Consider the following 20,421-nt stretch of genomic DNA (forward strand, 5'->3'; position numbering starts at 1 on the left):
AGTGCAGCCGATGCCATTTATAGGAAGATCTTTTAGTTTTATGAGGTGTTAATGGATAGAAAATGTGCTGTGGTGTAAGAATTTACACTTTTCACCGAGTTGTTGAAATGCATGGGACTCACTGAACAGCAGAAAAATACAACACTGATTTCTGAGAGGTCATCAGGTTTGTCCTCCTGCTCCAAGCAGAATTGAACTCTGCTGGCAAAGTTTTTGGCACATGTTTGTCTGATGCCTTTTCGGATAACTGGTGTTTTCTAGCCAGACCAAGGTAGCATATCCCAGGTCTCAGCTATCTTCAGAGTTATAAACCTTTTATTACTCTCTAACTTAAATCTCCCTTCTTTAATCAGCTAGCACTTGTCCTGTCTGCAAGGACAGTTTGGATCAGGATTCTCTGTTATCAGGAGTTACTAGTTTGCTTTTGTCTTTCATTCTTTTACTTCTTAGACTGAGCAGCCCTAATTTCTGATAGTTTTTGTGAGGTAAACTTTTATGTAGTTCTTATGGTTTTGCTCTGGACTTACCCCTTTATTCATCTTGGAAATGTGGTGATCAAAGTTTGAAACATGATGCTTCCACTAGACTTTGCTCTCCCCACGTCTGAAAACATATTTTATAGATATATGTGTGTGTCACACTGACAATATTCATGCTCAAACATCATGGTGTTGCACTTGCCCTTTCCACAGCAGTACAGCCCTGGCATCTCCTTCTGTAGCCTGATGCTATATCAATTGTTTTGTTTCCTGCATTTGTACAGTGAGTTATTGCTGCTTTGCATCTGTCTTTATCAAACTGCACCCTGTGGGCTCAACTACAAATTCAGGAAGCTTATTTTCTGTTCTGTTGTTCAAATGCTTTACAAAAATACAGAATGATGTTTACTACAAAAATGTAACAATTTCTCAAGCAATTAAAATAACAAAGAGCTGAGAAGCCTGTTGACTACAGGAAGATAGTGAGCAGACCTGGAGTTTGCTGTAGACTCTGTCTCTGGAGAAAACTGTTCATCATCAGTGAATGTTTGTGCTTGCATGATGAAATGAATGAGGATTTCTGGTTTCCTTATGTGACATTTCTTGTCAGTATGGTGTGGCTTTTTGTTCCCTGCCTTTGGTCACAGCTTAGCCTAACATTAACAGAGAGCTGTAAAAACTGGAGACTCATCAAGCTGTGAAAGTCAGCAAACAGGGGACATCTGAGAGGACATTTACAGTGCACTTCAGTGCTGCAGAGTTTTTTCTTTTGTTTTTCTGGTTATGAGGAGAGTGGTGCTAGAGACAAATGCCAAATGTGGCATAGGAGGGGGAGGGTACAGGATATTTAAGGTGTTGAAAGATGCAACACTGTGAAGCTATTTGTAGGCAGTGCCATGGCCGGAGAACATTCAGGGACTGGAAATGTACCCAAAGTCAACAATGAGCTGTAGATGGGACTTGGAGGGTGTGAAGGACTAAGACAAAATGGATGTAGAGCTGAGACACTGTAGGGTGCTTTCTGTACTGAAAGACTGTGACTGTAAGAGTAAGGCCAAGGCACCAAAATAATGCAACAGAACAGAGCCATGAAGCAGGTTTCCCAGACTAGATGATGGAGTGGGGCAGCAGTATTAGATGGCAGTGCATACCCACGTTGTGTGTCTCTTTCTAGGAAGAAGCAGAAGAGGATAGTGACCTGTCAGACTATGGAGAAGAGGTGGATGGGAAAAGGGAATCTCTTGCTGAACCATGTTTCATGTTGATTGGAGAGATTTTTGAACTGCGAGGAAGTAAGCTATAAACCTACTTATTTGCTGCTGGTGCAGATGTCTGGGGCACTGTGTAATTTGGATGTCTTTGCTGTTTCAATAAGTGGAAATGTTCTTGCAGTCTGTATAAGCAGCTTGGAACAGAGCTATTCTTCAGTAGTTTATAACTTTGAACCTTTCATTCAAAAGTGAAATTCCAGTATAACATAGCAGCAAAGGTATAAGTAGTAGGGGAGGGCACTTGCACTTAATGTTGTGAAGTTCTTAATTTGAAAACTCTGGAATAAAAATAAAAGTACAGAAGCATGTTTTCCGTAAATGCACAGCAAGGTAGAATGTATGAATTATGAGGAAAGAAAGAGGACTTTCTTACAGAGCATCCCACTGACAAAGCTATATAATTTTAATGTCCATTTCCATTATATTTATGCTTTTTTTTTTGCAGTTTGGGTAATGGAAAAGATGCTCTGGAACTGTGGCTTATTTCAGTACTAGGTTGGGTTTTTTTTCCCCCCTTCCTTTATGTAATTGAGTGATGGTAATAAAAAACCAAAACAACTACTGTTTTTTCTGTTTGAATGTGCAGCCACACTTAGTGCTCTGTAAAATTATTTACAGGGTAACTACTATAAAATGCAGCACCTTTCAAGAATGGCAGGTGTATGTCCCATATGTAGCCCTTCTTGTGCCCATAGCGAGTCCCATGAAAGAAAGAGTAACCAGTAATGGCTAGGGAGCACTCACATTGGGGTATTGTATTTGTAATGAACAGCTAAATGCTTGGTTTGAGTGAAAATGTTTTCAGAATGTTAAAGATCACAGAATGGTAGAGGTTGGAAGGGTTCTCTGGAGGTCATCTAAAGCAGGTTCACCTACAGCAGGTTGCCTGGGACTGCATCCAGGTGGGTTTTGAGTATTTCCAGACAAGGAGACTTTACTACCTCTCTGGGCAGCCTGTTCCAGTGCTCTGTCACCCTCAAAAGTACTGAAGTTTTTCCTTGTGTTCAGATGGAACCTCCCACGGTCTAATTTATGCCTCTTGCTCCTTGTCCTGTGCTGGGCATCGTTTTCTGGCCCCATCCTCTTGTTTCCCACCCTTTAGATATTTATAAGCATTGATAAGGTCCCCTCTCAATCTTCTCCAGGCTGAACAGACCCAGGTCTTTCAGCCTTTTATTGTAAGAGAGATGCTTCAGTCTTTGGAGCCCTCCACTAGAGTGGAGCCTGTGACATTTCTCCAGTAGTTCCTAGGCTCTCTGGAGCCTAAAACTGGACATAGTACTCCAGAAGTGGTCTCTGCAGGGTGGAGAGATGGGGAGGAGGACCTTCCTCAACCTGCTGGTCACACTTTCTTAATACACCCTGAAATACTGTTAGCCTTCTTGGCCACAGGAGTACACTACTTCCTCATGGTGAACTTGTCCACCAGGACTCCTGGGTATTTCTCCTTGGAGCTGCTTTCCAGCAGGTCAACCCCTAACCTGTGCTGGTGCATGAGTGTATTCCTCCTCAGGTGGAGGACTCCAGCCTGTTCAGATGGCTCTGAATGGCAGTACTGACTTCTGTGTCAGTCCCTCCTTCAGTTTTATATTGTCAGCAAACATGCTGAGGTTATGCTGTGTCTCTCAACCAGGTCATTGATGAGTATGTTGAACAAGACTGGATCCACTTACCACATTTTCTGGGTTCTGTCATTCAGACAGTTCTCAATTCACTTCACTCCACTCTTAATTTTTCAAAGATGATGGAGAGTGGCTCAGCCATAATACCTGCCAGCTGCCTTGGCACTTATGGAAGCAAGATGCTGCAAGAGAAATGGAACCCATTTTCAATGAGTGAAATTGTGGAAAGGATTTAAAGAGATATTTACTGTAAACCTGGGCTGGGGCTCTTTGAGAGGAGGAGCTGGTGTGGAAGGGAAGGTTTTAGACATGGGCATGGGTTCCTTATTGCTGTTAATATCTTGTTTTTTATTTTCTGTCATTTTTCACCGTTCTAGTGTTCAAGTGGGTCAGAAAAACCTTAATTGCACTAGTACAAGTCACTTTTGGAAGAACTATCAACAAGTAAGTAGCTGTTACTTTACCTGAACCTGCATCATTGTACTATGAAAAAGAGGCAGGGAGCAGAATTGTTAACTAAAATGATCTGGACATTCTATTGTATAGGGTAATCTGCATTTGTTTTATGCAGCTCAGTTTATAAGTACCTTGTGTTGATTAGAGAACACAGATACATGAATGTATCTTCCTCCTTATTTTTAGCCCTTTGGAGGGCTTTGCTTTTGGAAGAACACAGTATTTCATGGGAGACAGACCTACAAAATGAGACTTTTTATCTTTTTAGTGAAGCAGCCTTGTGTACATATCTGTAGATATATATCTAGAAAACTTACCTGTTATCCTGTTTTTATGAATGGATTGGCTCTGAATGGGTTTTACTGGTTTGTGCTTTATCTTAAAATACCATGAAGATTTTTGCCAGATATGAAACTAAGTTTCTAATTCCTTTCAAATCAAATATTTCTCTGAAGTGACTGAAACAACGTTCATACGTGATGAGAACCATTAATTTATAACATGGAAAGTGTACACATGCAACAGTGCTCTATTATCATAAAGTATTTTTCTGTATCATTTGAAGACACATCTGTCAAGTGAGGCCTGGAGAAGGCTATGAAGTAAGTGTGCTTGTCTGTACACAGCTTTCATGTGGAAAGCTGTTTCACTGGTCAGAAAAATATTGGAAAAGTCTTTTTTTTCCTCACCAGGTACAAAAGCATACACTTGATTCAGTAGAGCAGGCCACTGTCACAAACACGTTTTCCATGACACATCCATCATTACTGATGCTCTTAAACAGGGTGATGTTGTTCTTCTGCAGGTTTGTGAATCTGTGGTTTCTGTAATGCATTCCAGAGGCAAAAGGCCACTGAAAATCTGATGAAATGGATGGTTTCTGCTTTGTGTAGCAGCGAGACTATTACTCAAGTAGGCGTCATAGCCCAGGAGTCGACCAGCTGAACGGGCTGTTGTCTTGTCTAGTCAGTGACTCTATCTGTGTGTGTTAGCATGGCTTTTAAAACCACTCACCTAGTGGTAAATTGGGCAAGAGGTGATGTGGAGTCACAGTTGACTCCCAAGGAACTGATGGTCTCTGACAGTAGTTGTTCACTGATTTCTAAATTGATGGGCCAATTTGTTTCACACCCTGCTGATATCCAGCATGAGAGACTCCTGAGAGAGAACAGGGAGTGTGTGAGCACAGCATGCATGCAAAGTTGCTGTACATATTTTACATGTTGGTGGAATTTTTACATTTAGTGATTTTAAGGGGTTCACCTCTACTGTGGCACAGCTGGGCAATAGCGCCTGGAGCCTGCTGCCTACCTCAGACTGTGCTGAAGCCTACAGCAAGTGCCTGCAGCCATGGGAAGAGGCTGATGGCTCCAGTTGTAATCCCCTCACTTATGTGCTGCATTTTCATCAAAGCTCCATCTGCTCTTTCCCCACTAGGCACATCTGTGCATCCAACTAGTTTGGAGTTGGCTACAACTAGTTGGTAGATCTGTACTACCTCAGTGGAGGCTTTGTAGTGCCCATCCCTGAAACACACGTTTCAGTGTAGTACTTGTAATTTCTGATCTATGCCTGTAGGTTACATTGAAATGTAGTCTTCTCCACTTAGGTATTTGGAGTGACCTAGAGCACCCAGAACTGAATACTACTTGCTGTAGTGCTCAAATAAATGGGGATAGTTATGTGAAAATGAGTGTCACTTCACTACATTCAGGAGTAAAAAGAATAAATATGCATAAAATGTGGAAAACCAGCTCTGATGTGCTGCCTTCTACACTTCTTCACAGGCAAATCCGTGACACTGTACACTGGATATTCAGTGAACCCATGCTTGTTTACTATATTGGTGTGTTTCGAGATGCTTTTTGGCCAAATGGGAAGTTAGCACCACCATTGAGAGCCAAGAGCGAGGAACAAAAGCAAGAGACAAAACAGAGAGCACAGCAAAAACTACTTGAAAACATTCCAGGTGAGATCACTTTTGTTCTGCTTAATCATGGCTTTAATAACTAGCAAGGAAACTGGTTAATCAAATACCATTCTGCTGCATTTTAGAGTTCTTCCTGTGGAGCTGCAAGTTATGGTTATTTACAGAAATAATTCTGGCCTTACTTTTTGTCTCTACTGTCTGTCTGGTAAAGGACATGGAAAATACAGTCTTGCTGTACTTCTCTATGTAATATTCGTAAAGGAATCTAAGCTGAGTCAAGACTTTATCTGCTGGTTCTTTGTGAGCAAATACCAGGTAGTTCTGCTACCTGGAACTACTTGACAAATAGGGAGAGTGGCACCACACCAATTGCTTCCTTTTTCATTTCCAAATGGAAGAGGGAAGTCTGTCTGTGCTTCCAAGTACTTTCCTTTGCCTGCCCTTAACTTTCCAAGGCCAGGCAGCTTCCTCTTAAGAAGGTATGTGTCTGGAGCAACATTGTGAGATGCTCCATCACATCCCATTCCAAGAACAGGGAGTACAGTTGAGTAATTCTGACCCTTCACAGATGACAAAAACCCAAAGGCACCTGAGAAGAATCAAAATTCATTCCCTTTGGCCTTTGGAAATGCACTTAAACATATACTGAATGCTTTTTATGTCCCCTCATCTGAACAGGATGTACTTTTAATGAGCTGGTTTTGTGTTTTTGCTGAGACCTCATATATTCCCCTTGCATTAGGCTGTCTAATTAACTTTTACTGCAAAAGTAGTAGCAGGTATGCATAAAAAATACTTGATATTTTATGTGTAAACAATCTTCCATTTACTCTCCATGCTTACTCACCTACTTACCTAGAATAGCCTTCAGTAGTTGATTTGTGCTTCTGTTTGTTTGAGTTTAGAGATGTCAGAACATAGCTGAGTGTCCTTTAATGATGAAGCATTGGATCACTGTTTATTATCTAATCCACAATGTAAATAACTTAGAATTCTCTAATATGCGTATTCATGGGAAGCATTTTCTGTGAAGCTTGAGAGGCAGCTAAAATGATCAATCTGAACTTTTGTAGGAGTTTTGTCCTGAAGGTGCATTTAAGCGAATGGTGTAAAAATTTATGAGATCAGATTTGACTCTGACGTGAACTACAGAAAAGGCATAGTATGGACCATGTCAAAACACTGAAAATGTTGTCACTGAGATGCATACACTATTATTTGGCTTGGGTAACTAGAGAATAAGAGTAACTTTTCAACCTGTGACCTAAGTAACCTGTGTGTTTTGAAAAGGTTGCTGGGAACTGTGTGCTCCGTAGCCACGGGCAAAGAAGTGCAGGCTTGTTTCCCCCTTCGTTATGGGCAGTAGCATTAGCTGGAGGTTTTGCCTAGCGTGAGTGAAACAATGTGAGCTGAAATGACATTTGTTGCAGATACTCTGCAGAGTCTTGTTGGACAACAAAATGCCCGTCATGGTGTAGTGAAAGTGTTCAATGCATTGCAAGAAAGAAAGGCTAACAAGCATCTACTCTATGTAAGTAGCCAGAGAAGTAGCTTTGTGACTTTATAATCCTGTTAACCGCTGAGCTCTCCTTACACAGTGTTAAAGCCTGCAATGCGTTTTTGTGCAGAGATTTCTGTTGGACTGTTGTTCCATATGCATATCATTTTTGTTTTTGTTTGGTTGTTTTTTTTATTTAAATCAGAAAAAAAAGCACTTGGTTCCATCATTTAATTAATTTTGAACAACAAAACACTTTAAAACCAGTATTGTTTTTGTCCAGAAGAGATCCTCTACCACATCCAACTGCCCTGACTTCAAAAGGTGCAAACTAATTTCTTCATATAGCTGAGAAAAAGAAACATGTCCTGGTGAATCCAGAGGAGAGCTCCACGACTGGCTCGCAGTTAGGACATGACAGCCCTTCAAAGGTCCCACTCCTCTTCTCTTTGTTGGGACTGGTCAGAACATGCTGTTGAATCCCAGTATACTATCGGGCTCTTCTGATTCTTTCCTGCAGCAGTCAGTTGCACACTACAGCCTGCTCAGGAAGTGCATGTCCTGGAGCTTGCTTCTGTAGCTGCTGTGGCTTCAGTGGAGCTGCACCAGATCCTACAGGGTGGGAAATCCTTGTCTGAAAGCAGCTGCCAATGACATTTGACTTCTTTCAGCCTTACGACATGTCTCATGTTATCCGTAGGGCACTTGCTAGTTTTAGGATGCAGTTGCGTGTATGATGAGTAGAATGGCCCTGAATGACTGCTGCTGTTATCTGTCATGCTCTAAGTGTTATAGGAATGAAAATGAAATTCTCTTTTGGCAGCTGTGCTCACCTGAACTCTTCTCTGTTTTTCAGGTTTCGCTGGAACTGCTGCTAACTGAACTGTGTCCTGAGCTAAGAGCTCATTTAGAGCAGCTTAATGCCACTTAGGTTTGAATCTGCACAGCTGGACCACTAGAGAAATGTCTATGTCCAATAATAGACATGAAACTTATTTTCCTCTTTTCCAGAGGGCTGAGGACTAAGATTATTTTTAGCATTTTTTTCTTTCCTCTTGAGTTTTTTGTGAAGTAAACAGACTTGAAAAGATCTGATGCTGTAGTAGGGTAGACAAGAAAATGCCGTATAGTTGCCAATTTTTATTTAACTGGTTCTATTTGACTACTCTTCTGTTTCAAACATAGGGTGAAAAGTAAATGTTCATATAAGCTGAAAGAAAGCAGAAAATATTTTAAACATTTATGAAGAGAAATTTTGCTTATAGTGGTTAACTAATGAATGTTGTACAGTTCTAATCTCCTCACAGAGGATCTGAGCATTCCTTTTTTCTCTCGTGCATTGAAAAAGCCTTGGTGTGCAATACTACGTGTAAAGCTATTGTGAAAATTTTATCAGTTTTGTTTTTACCAAAGATTTCCTGTAGTTTGAAGCATTTGTAAGCAATAAATAACACAACTGGATTGCAGTACTTGATAGTGAGGCTGTACTGACAACTAACGAATGAGTCTGACAGCTCTGGTTTTGTAGGGAATATTTACGTTACATTGAAGTCCGTGTCAAAAGTATGTGTTGTAAACTGGTGTGTCCTAACAGAATGCCTGTGTTTAAATGTTAGTTCTGAGATTAGTGCTTATGAATTGCTTCTATAAATGATTAAGCAGAAATTTAATTAAACCATTCTAATAACTCCCCTGATATTACTCAGGGCTGTTTTATTTAAATACCCCAATTTCAAACAACCTTCAAATCTTTCCCATATTTTATACAAGGAAAGGAAAAAAAAAGACCCTGTCTTCAGTGTTACTGTTTTTTTAATTTATGTAAAAATATGTAAATATGGTCTTAATGCACATCTAAATAATTAAACATCATCGAAAATCCCTAGCTGACACTCATTACTTTCTTTTAATTCAGTACAGTTGTGCTCTCAGAAAAACTGCTTGCAGTTAAGACTGGCTCTGTGGTAAGGTACGTAAAATCTGTATGCTGTATTTAAATCAGTGTCTTTAGGAACATCTAAGTGCCCTGGTCCAACAGTTTTCAAGTTGCAGCATAGCCCTAAGAAGCAAGCCAAACTGTGCACATACAAAGTTTTACAAGTACACAGGTATTTAGAAATGTGCAAGCTTAGCCTAGCAATCAGTAAAATGTACAAGTGTTTAATCAAAGTATCTTCTGCCAAAAGATAACTGCTTGTGACACTGTTCAGGCACATGCGCTCCTAACCAGAAGGTATGCAACTATTCCTCGTACAAGCAGAGGCCGTGTGAATGCAGCAGGATTTGATACTGGTATTGTATATATTTCATTACTTATTAAAGCTGGTTTAGTTTTCTTTTCCAGTCCTTAGGTCTCTCTCTCTTATTCCCATTCTCTTCCCCCTTGGGAGCCAGGGAGAGCAAAGGAGAGGGGTAAACAGAGAGCATGTCTCATTTGTCTAGGGGCCAGCCCTGCCCTAACCCATAACAGATTTTATTAGCACCCTTTTGTTTTTTTTTTCTGGCCCAGATTTTTTTCTGGGCTCAAACCCACAACTCTGAGATTAAAAGACTTATGCTTTACTGACTGAGCTTGAGAAGCAGTCACACTGATGACTGAGGAAGGCAGACCTCATGCAGAGGACATTTCTATCGAATGTTTCCATAGTAATGTTCTGGTTTGGTTTGTTTTTGCCAGAGTAGTATTTTCTGGGTTTAGAAGGTGAACATGGTTTGAGCTGTAAAGCTCAATTTCAAATGTTGAATCTCTGCAGTCTAAGAGTATAAAACATGTTAAGACATGTGAGTAGATCTAAATGCGTTACAAAAGCATGTGGAAAAAAGTACACACACCACTAGAAAATACAAGATTTCAAAGTAATTGTGACCTGTGAATGGGTTGCAAGTAAAAACCACACGTTTGGGTTCATGCTTTTCAGAGTATTAAAATGTAATGCTTAAATACCAAAAAATGCAGTAAAGGAAACAACCACCTTTATTTGGTTTTGGTTGGGTTCCTGTGCTGTATAGCAACACAACATGAAGCAAACACAGGGCATCTGTCTCACTAAAATGTCCTTAATAAACCTTAATTTTTCCATACCATCTTAAAAAGTCTGCCTTTTACTCATCTCAGTTAGAGAAAGAGTATGAGTTCTTTGCTTTCTCTTTTTTTCAGATTAAAAAGAATCAGTAAGTTGCTTTAATAGTTTATGGGAAGCTGAAAAGTAAGCAGTAAGTGATAAACAGTCTACAACTGCTGAAGATTAAAGATGGTTTATTGTGGGAAATACATTTGTATACCACTCGGAGTTGAAGGAAGCACTAAATTCTCCCAAGATTAGCTGTCAGTTCAAGGTCAGCAGCAACACCAGGATCCAGAAGGCATGCCTTTGAAAACAGAGAATAGGGAATTCTAGTTTATAGCTAAAATAAAATTGTATGTTACCAATTTAACATTAATAAGGTATTTTTTGTTGGCATTCTCTGAGATAATCAACTTGATCAAGTCTTAAAGTTAATATATTCAGCTTTACATCCTTGTTTCTGGTGCCAGGGAAGAAAAAAAATGATATTTAAAATGACCATGCTTGACTGTAGTGTTAGGCTTGGTTTTACTGTTTTAAGTCTGTTTGTTGGTATGGCATGTGCTGGCATCAGTCAGAAACATAAATGCTTACAGACTGGATCAGTGTCATTCACTTTACATCACCCATTTCAGCACCTATCTCTCTCTCTCTCTTCTCTTTCAAAATCTGACTGCATCCAAGAATGGTAGGTCAAAACCACAGCTGGGCCATTAATTAAAAAAACAAACAGGATATTAAATAGGTATAATTTGTACAGTTAGCATGAATGGCTTTCCAAGTACAAAAGAAACTGAACACACCCACAACACTTGTCTCTTCCTCATTCTAAACTAACTACTTTGGGTAGCTTCCTTGTTTATTTTCTGTTCCTTCTGTTTTGTTGTTGAGGTAGGGATGCACAGCACCAGTCAATGTAAATCATCTCTTTATACTAAGAAGCCAGTGATGCTCAGATCAGTCTCAGCTGTACCGCCAGGGAATGAGCAGTGAAACCTCTAATTTTCTTTCAATTGTGGTAGTCATGCTAGACCTAATGGAAGACAGTAGGAAGGGCTGTTGTCATACAAAGCCACGCAGCAGCCTTATCCTGATGGGCCTCCTTCATGCATTAGAACTTAGCCAGGACTACTGTCTGCACTGTTCCTGACACCTCAGCATACATTCCTTCTCTGATCTCCTCCTCATCCTATTCTGTGTAACACTTTTCACAGGAGGAGGACAAAATGTTTAAAATACATGTATTCAGTGGGTCACCTACTCTGCTAGGCTTTTTCCCCGAGTAAGGAGTCACAGAAGTTATTTGATAATTTATAATTTACATAACTCTCCATTTGTTTGGATGACTGCACCAAGTTGGAGATTAAAATACTCTTCTTGAAGAAGCAAATGGTCCCCTACACACAGAAATCCTCACTGTCTCTGCAGCACAGATCTAATCTTGCTACACTCCCTTCAGCTAGCATTGTCATCTTGCCTTTACCTTTATGCGTCACTGATATTAGCAGATTCACCTTTTAGAAGCCATTATTGATCTTTTTCTTGAAGGAATAAATCTTACTTCAACTTCAGAACTTCCAAAAAAGTGACCAGTTTTTTCCCCATGTATTGGTAACAGCAGCTGCTCAGCTGCTGCTGTAAACGTATAAATAACCATGACAACTAGTTACAACCAACTGAATTATAGTTAGTGAAGGTTATAATTGTTAGAGAACCTAAAACACAGGAAAGTTACATTTTTTTTCAGTTTGAAAGAAGGAGAGACAGCAAATCAATTTGGTATAACAGTTTTTTGAGTCAGACTCCAAAGAGACCTTATAGAAGCCTTCCATACCTGGTGGGAGTCTGCAAGAAAGCTGGGCAGAGACTACTCACAAAGGCATGTAGAGACAAGTGGCAATGGTGTTAAATACAAAAGGGTAGACTTAGACTGGATATCAGGAAGAAGTTCCTTACTGTGAGGGTGATGGAACACTGGAACAAGTGGCGGCGGCCCCATCCCTGGAGACATTCAAAGTCAGAGTTGATGAGGCTCTAAGCAACCCGATCTAGTTGGGGATGCCCCTGCATACTGCAGGGGAGGTTGGACCAGATGATCTGAGGTCTCTTCCAAACCAGTGCATTTTTTAATTTGCCTAATTTATATAGCAAATTACCAAGCTCTTTTATCTGACTGGCAGGTTATGTTTGCCTAATTAAGACTATCTTTAGTATTTCTCAACTGACACTTCACTTGCACAGGTTTTGTTGTTCGGTTTGGGGTTTTCTTAAACAGCAGTAGTCTTTAACCAAACAGCAAGTTCAAAGACTTGGAGCCAAGGTATCACTCAATTTTGACATGCAAGTAAATCTGTAAGGCTTTCCCAGCTTACCTTAGAATAGTATTTTTTAGCAGCAGCTTGATCTTGCTGCACACCTAGGCCAAGCTGGAAACATCTAGCCAAGTAGAAAGCAGCCATAGCAACTCCCTTTGCTATATATGTAGGAAGACAATCAGTTACTGCTGCTAACATATCGATGTCATCATTTTCTGTAACCCTGTGGTGGAATTTGCATCATTAGTTTAATAATGCTGTCTGAAGCAATAATTTAAGTTGGCCATATATGACTTAATAATGCTTCTTCTCCATTTACATCATTATCCAAAACAAGCTAAAGTTTATATGTGTTCAGCAGCCTGATGAGGTTTCTTCTCTCCAGTATTCAATCTAAAGTTAGTCTTATTTGAATACTCTGACATTAAATAGCAAACAAGTATTGGTTTGACTGTGCATAATGATGTAATTGTACAGAATGTAACAAATTTTATAACTGGTATGAACATAAAAGGACAAATATTTTAGCAGAAGAGGTACTGATTCTTGGTGTAACTGGTTGTACCCCTATGAGATTCTTTTGCCTCAAAGCCAGCTGCTATCCCTATTAAGTGAAACAATTTCAAGTATGGTGGCAGTATCTTTTGATTCAGAAATTGTCACTTCTGGCTGCAGTAGGGAATTTCATTGCTATTTCCTGCAGCCACGACTGCAGCTGATGAAGTACACTGTTCACTTGTCTGAATAATTTGCTGTGCGGCACTGACTGGAGGGTATGTGTTCTAAGTGAGACAAGCCAGGCTGGCCTAAAGAGTTGTCAGTCTTTTTACAGTGCAAGAGGAAGAGAAGCAGTAATTTAGAGAGAAAACAATCCTTTTCAGGAATCAATGTAGCTAACAGCTCAGCTACCAGAGCTGTGGCTATGTAGTGGCATACACAGTGTGCAGTTTCTGAGACATGGGAAGTTGTTGCACTGTTGGGCAGCAGAGGCTTCATAAACATTCCACGGGAAGTCACACTGTGTGGTGCTGAGAGCAGAATAATACTAGTTGGGGGTTGAAAGGAAGAGTGAAGGCAGAGGTCTAAAACAAGTTGTGCATTAAGGAGACAGGAAACAGGGCTTAAGAATCTAGTTCAAGGCTGTTTTGCCTCATCTGTACCAAAGATTGAGAACCTTATACTATTAATCATGTGTGTGGTTTGGTATCCCTTAATGAATTGCAAGACCTCGTATTTATCTCAAACATCTCTTGAGTTTGTGAGACAAAAGCACAAATGAGATAAATGTAATCTCAAGTTTTGTGGTCTTACATGAAGGAGTACAGTAACAAATAAAGTTAAAATAACTTCACCTTTTGGCTAAGGCAGCAGCTGTGGAGTAAAATTTTCTTTTGTAATAATATTCCACAAGATGGCCTTGAGCATAGATATTTCCACGTTCTGCTGCTTCTCTCAAACACTCCAAAGCAGCCTTAGTGTTTTGATGTATACCTTGTCCATAGAGATACATAACACCAAGCGCTCCCTGTGATTCCAGATTTCCATTGCCACATGCTTCTGAATGCCAGAAAAAGGCCTAAGAGGGACAAAGTTGGAGTATACAGTTATTTGCTTTAGCTGCTGCTCTTGCATACAGTTTCCAAAAAGGCTTTTACATTAAGCAGACTATAAAAAGTGCTGGTACATAAAAGAAAGCAGGATGCCTGTAAGGCTTCTAAATCTACTTTATTTACTGTCAGACCTGTCAATCAATGACAAAACTGTATGCATTATATCATCTTCCCTGAGACTCCAAATAAAAAATACCAAACAAAACCCGAAAACTCAGCTAGCAGTGTCATGTAAGTCAAAGTGAGGTATTCTGGCCACCTGTTCTTTTAGGCTTACTTGAATGATAATGCCTACCAGTGCTAAAAATACAGCTTTCAGATTCAAATGTATCACTGGACTTCTAGTGAAATTCAAAACTAAGTGGGATTCATGAAACTCATATGGTACAAGTGGGCTTTACCTTCTTCAGATCTTTCAGAACTGCCACAGAATAGAACATTCCTAAAGTAGCCTGGGCTTTCACACTCGCTTTTGGGTTCCCATGGTCTGCAGCAATAAGCCATAACCTAAGAAAATGGGGACAAAGAAAGTTGAAGTAACACAGCAACTGAGCATCTTAGACTCATCAGGAAAATTACTGACTGCCATTACCTTTCAGCCTCTCGAGTTGACTGTTTAACACCACAGCCTTCATAATGTGCTCTGCCAAGATTGTATGCAGCTGCAAACTTCAAGTGTTTTGCTTTTGGTGAATCAGAGTCGAGTATTTTCTTCATATATTCCACTCCTTTTTCCTAAAATTGAGATTTATTAATTATTACTTTCAGGAGATGAAATAAGGAATCTGATAATCTTCTAATTTCTGCAAGAAAGGTAATTTTTCTACTTTAAAGAAAAGTTGAACTATACTGGTAGGGCAGTCTGGAGAAGAATGTCAGAATCCAGACAGTTCCTAGATTTTTCACTCTGACATATTTTTAATGTCAAACTCTTATTTATAAGTGTTTATCTGATATTATATTGGTCTCCTTCATTGATAAAAGATATTCCTAAAAATATTCTTGTGCTTATATAAATGAATGGCATGTCCTAAACTTGCTACATTTTCTGTTTTGGAATTCTGTAATCTTTTTCACACTGCATAATTTATCTGAAATCATAAAGCAACCTTAAGAGAAGGCAGAGTGATACAACAGCACATTCTGAAGTTCCTCCATTAAAATTACCCTACATTCATAGTGGATAAAAACCCCAGAAGTTAAATAAGCAAAGAGAGAACACTGGATACAAGCAACTCTATGGTGTATCATGATAGAGCTCTTAAGCACTTTGAGGTGAGGATTTAGCAAGAATGCCCTGTTTAAATACACTAGAAACAGTCCTCTATAAAAGGCTCCTTTTATTTACCTCTTGTATTTTAATACACAAACCCCAAATAAACCACAATGAAATGTTTGCAAGCAACCCAGTGTGCAAGTTAAGCAGGCATACAGAACGAACAAACCACCTCTAAAAAGCAGCAGAATATTTCCTGCTCTACTGTCAATCCTCTGAGCACCAGACAGAATTCTTATTTGTTAATAAATACATGGTTTGGTTGACTTTCTTGCCCTCATCTTGTAATCTACCCTTCCTTTCATGATGTTTGCACTCTTTCCTCATAGGATCACGTTCTCCAATAAACTAACCCTTTTCTTCTTATTGTAGTAATTAATTCCTTTGTCTTCCTCTTGTGTAAAGTATTTTTTCCATGTGAATTCTTCATATTCTAGCAAATGTATTTCTTCATTTGTCTAATTTAAAACCACTACTGCCAACCAAGTGCAATCTTTAGCATCCATATTAAGAGAACAGAAAGTATCTTGGAAAACATCTTTGTGGTAGAGATGTTTTGTACTTTGAAATGTAGCTAATTTCCATCTATACATTTTACTTGCATTTATATACACTGCTTTTTAACAAGTAACTAAAAGCCCTTTTAAAACAGCTTCTATACAAAACGCAACACAACCTGTAGAAGCTTTATTTTAAAATAACAAATTATATTCTTCAGATAAATCTGTTTTATTATGGCTATTTTTGAGAACTTCTTCAGCCAGAACCCTCCGTTTTTAGTTGTAGTTTGTAAACACGTGTAGTTTGTCAAATCAATTCTAAATCAAAAGAATAATCAAGCTTACAAATAAATTCTTACTAATTGCCAGATAATACTAAAAGAAAGGCAAGAAGAGTACAGCTAAATAACTCACAGGGTCTTCTTTAGTGCCTAGTCCATCATAATGCATGACACCAAGCTGATACATTGCTTGAAAATCTGTATCCTTGATTTTTTCAAATTCTGTTAATGCTTCTTCATACAACCCCTGGCAAAGACAGAATAAACAGTGGAGCACACAGAACTGAGCTTACTTCTGCTCCACTGTATAATTTCTTACGGTTTTTCAACCTGGAGCATTTCTCTCAAGAACAAAGAACATAAATTGCTATCACAGAAGTGGCAGAAACCAGAAACGGGCTAAGTCAACAGCTGCAAGAAAGGTGGAAGCACTTGGGACTTGCAAACAAGTTTTAATTGTTTTTATATATATATATATATTTATTTAAAATCCTAACTATAAGTAGTGGTATACAAACATCCATCCCCGATGAAACCTTTCTTCCCATCTTTTTAGTTGAAGGAGGTAAGAGTCTAGTTGAGATAGCCACCCTATCTGACATCCCTTATTAATTAGATAAGCTGTTCATAAATTCTTTTGAGAGTTTAAGAATCTGTTGTGACATCTCAGCTAAAGATTGGTTTCACAAAGGCTAAACTCAGATGTTTTAAGACTTTATGGACCCAGATGTCTGCCCCATATTGCTTATGAAGGCATCACCTGCAACAGCTGAGACTTTTCACTTCTAAGGAAGAATCTTTGAGCGTATTTGCTTCTACAATAAGAAGTCAAACAACAAGCTGTGTTTTAAAATACACAGTTAAACAACTGTAACGGGACAGGTGACTATGTCTGATGTCCTTACTAAAGTATTTTTATGCATGCACAAAAGCATGCAAAGTAAAAGATACATTGAAATACAAAAAGTTCTTCTTTATACTTTTCCTTTCAGTTTTCTGTATGTTTTGATAAAACAATACCAGACTGTAAAAGCTTAGAGGGAACACCTGATTTTCACTGAATCACAAAATGCTAGGGTTGGGAAGGGACCTCTGCCAAAGAAGGTTCACCTATGGCAGACCAGTCAGGACTGCATACAGGTGGGCTCTGAATGTCTTCAGAGAAAGAGACTCCACAACCTCTCTTGGCATCCTGCTTCCATGCTCCATCATCCTCATAGTAAAGAAGTTTCTCCTCATGCTGAAGCAGAACCTCCTATGGTTGTTTGTGTCTATTGCTCCTCATTCTGTCACTCAGCATCACTGAGAAGAGAATGGTCTTCTCTTCTTGACACTCATCCTTCATATATTTGTAAACATCAATAAGATGTTGCTGGATTCGGTGATCTCCAGAGGTCTCTTCCCACCCCCTAACATCCAAGATCCCCCTTCTCACATCCTCTCTGCATTAAACATTTTAATGGTAAAATAATAGGCATAGGAATCTTTTTTTCCCCCCCACTGAATTAGTGGTGAAACTTATCAGCTTTAAAATATTTAGTTCAAAGAAAGAAAGCACAACCTCTTCATAGTACAGCTGTCCTTTTAGAAAACATGCCCGAGGATCTCCATCTGCCACTTTCTTCAGCAGCAGCTCCTCTGCCTTTGCAAATAAAGCAGCACCGCTGCAGTTCTCTGCTTAAAAATAGACATTTGTTTGTAGAACAGCATCAATAAACACAATACAGGTCTGAGGCTTGGGGGGTCCCCTTTGGATTCCATTTTTCAAAAGACTAAGAGGAAAGAGAGGCCTATTCGATAAAAAGGTGAAGTTCGGTACAGACAACGCTGCCCCTGTGAGCGCCAAGCTCGCAGGGCACCTAAAGTGAAGAGGAGACTTCCGACCTCAAAGCTCCTTCAATGCCTGCCGGGAAGCGGCGGGGCTGAGGCAGCCTCACAGGCCCGGCTGCGGCGCGGCCGCGGGGCGCTGAGCGGGAGGTTGCGGGGCGGGCGGCGGTTCCCTACCTGGCGCCTCTGCGGCCGCCGGCGGAAGCCGCTCGCTGCGTAGCTTCATCCCGTCCCGGCGGCGAACGGGACGAGGCACGGGCTGGGCAGGGCAGGCTGCGGGAAGCGGGGCCTGCCCCGCCGGGCAGCGGTGACTCGGGAGCCCCGCAGCGGCCTCGCCGGTGCCTTACCCGCCGAGCCGCTAAGGGCGGGGGCGGCGGCGCGGGTGGCGGCAGGTGGAGGCTATTGGTCCTCCCTTCATTGGCCCAGAGCACCGTGCAGGCCACGCTGGGCTGTAGCCGCATCGAGCGCCGCGCCATAGGCGGACTGCGGTTTTCCCTCTAGCAAGACGAAAGGAAGAGAACGGGGAAGGTAATGTTTGAGTTTTGGTCCGGTTTACGAGGGGAGAGTGCCGGTGTCATGAGGCCAGGGGCCCGTGGAGAGAAAATCTCTGCTGCAAGTCAGTGTGAAGATAGGTGATGAGGTAGGCCAGGCCACAGTTCTGTCATCTGGATCTTCCCACTACCTGCCTGTTCTCTTGCAAATTAAATGTGGGAAGCCCAAAACGCTCTGCAGAAAGCCATTGGAGGCTTCTATCTGTATATCAATTTATTTATAGTAGTTATGAGCAATTTCCATGACAAACATGTAGGCATCTGACACAAGGAAATACTGTGAGGGTAAGGAAACAGAATTGTATGCGGTGGAAACTGCCTAGGGGTGCTCTTCACTTGTCTTCAGGCTTTTAGTTGTGAGGCATGACTGGTGGTAATGGAATTCTCTGTCAAGTTGGAATTTACAGCATGGAAAGGACAGGCAGTTTCTTTTAAACACGATCCGACCAAAGTCTGCCCTGGCAAAATGAAGTTACACAGTTGGTTTTGAAAGCTAAAAGTGGTGAGTGATGTGGTTTCTCTGCACATGGGCATTCACCTCTTCCACCCCTGCCTTTCCCAGCAACCATGGACACTGAGTACTGGGCTCTGTGAGGGGACAGCGAATTTCACTCTGTGGCAATTTTGTCACCATGTTCAAAATAAATTCCAAACAAGTCTTTTTGGTGGTAGCTGCCTTGGAGTGCTGCTGTGGCTGGTTCTAGTTTCCAGCACAGATCAGTTTATGGGTGGAAATTTGGGTTCTGGCCTTGATCCATGTGGTCGATCAAACCCTCACTGGCATATTCAGTGCTCAAGGATGTGGAAATGAAAGCTCCGTTTTTGCAAGTGTGTTCTGAGCAGAGCTGTAGCAGGTGGGTGTCCTGACCTCTGCCATCTCCACCACGTTGTGGTATAACTGCCCAGCTTGCTGTAAACAGGAAGGCAAGTTAATTTAACGTGCTTTGGGAGAGAGGCTGAGATGATTGCAAGCAAGAGAGGTTTATGTTTTGTCTGGGAATGGAGATCCACAGAGATGGCCTTCCAGGCAGCTGAAGGAGAGAGCCTTGTGAAAATAAGACAGCCCTGTTTTGGTTGAACCTAATGAACAGAGGCTAAAACAAATAAGCAGCTGCAAAATAGATTTCGAAGGCTAGAGTTAGGGTAGAAGCAGGGTCCGCAGATCCTAAGCTTCCTGTGGCCTGGGGCTGCGACAGCCACCCCACACAGTGAGGGCAAGGCCTGTCAGGCCTGTTTTCCCACACTACTAAACCATGCTTTATGAAGGAGGTACTGCTTGTTTCATCTCTGCAAAACATTGCTATAGTTCATAATAAAGGGGTTTTCTGCACTGTTTTGCTCCAGCTCCCATGCTCTTACTTGCATTTCCATAGTTTGCAATGGCCATGGGGAATTTTGCTCTGAAATAGCTCCTGGAAGTACGATTAGAAGTTCTCCTCCCCATACAGAAAGTGTGAGTGAGTATTTGCTGGTATCTTCCAGGGGTTCTGTTTGTGCTGTTTGGGTTTTCTTCATAAATATAGGTGAAAATTCTGTGGTTCTGTGAAAGCCAGGAGGGCTGTGCAATAATCAAGGCTCAGCGTAAATGTCAGTACTGAAAGATGGAAGCACACCTGCTCCTGTGCTGGAAGGCAGGTAGATCACACTCCACTTGTCATCCACAGCCACGTCTGTAGTTAAGTATCTGTAGTTAAATGTAAGGGGGGCTGCAAGAAAGCTGGGGAGGGACTTCTTAGGATG

The 20,421-nt window shown here is 40.8% G+C and overlaps 2 protein-coding genes across 2 annotated transcripts in view; one reads left to right on the plus strand and one right to left on the minus strand.

The window, feature by feature from the left end:
* SNX25 (sorting nexin 25) overlaps positions 1 to 9,602 on the plus strand; it is a 76,580-nt gene extending 66,978 nt beyond the window's left edge. The window contains exons 15-19 of the mRNA XM_064149004.1: positions 1,654 to 1,771; positions 3,750 to 3,816; positions 5,616 to 5,797; positions 7,189 to 7,289; positions 8,113 to 9,602. Of these exons, the coding sequence (XP_064005074.1) occupies positions 1,654 to 1,771; positions 3,750 to 3,816; positions 5,616 to 5,797; positions 7,189 to 7,289; positions 8,113 to 8,187 (543 nt within the window). The 3' untranslated portion in view covers positions 8,188 to 9,602. The remainder of the gene's footprint in view (positions 1 to 1,653; positions 1,772 to 3,749; positions 3,817 to 5,615; positions 5,798 to 7,188; positions 7,290 to 8,112) is intronic.
* An 893-nt stretch (positions 9,603 to 10,495) lies between these two features.
* LRP2BP (LRP2 binding protein) lies at positions 10,496 to 18,558 on the minus strand. The gene is made up of 8 exons (XM_064149015.1): positions 18,308 to 18,558; positions 17,865 to 17,980; positions 16,437 to 16,550; positions 14,839 to 14,981; positions 14,648 to 14,753; positions 13,989 to 14,212; positions 12,694 to 12,859; positions 10,496 to 10,625 (listed from the first exon to the last, which is right to left on the minus strand). Exons 1-8 carry the CDS (start codon positions 18,354 to 18,356, stop codon positions 10,560 to 10,562), a joined length of 984 nt encoding a protein of 327 aa, XP_064005085.1. The 5' UTR covers positions 18,357 to 18,558; the 3' UTR covers positions 10,496 to 10,559.
* Positions 18,559 to 20,421: the final 1,863 nt, after the last annotated feature.

Source organism: Pogoniulus pusillus, chromosome 9, assembly GCF_015220805.1.
Source record: "Pogoniulus pusillus isolate bPogPus1 chromosome 9, bPogPus1.pri, whole genome shotgun sequence".
NCBI classification, from domain to species: Eukaryota; Metazoa; Chordata; class Aves; order Piciformes; family Lybiidae; genus Pogoniulus; species Pogoniulus pusillus.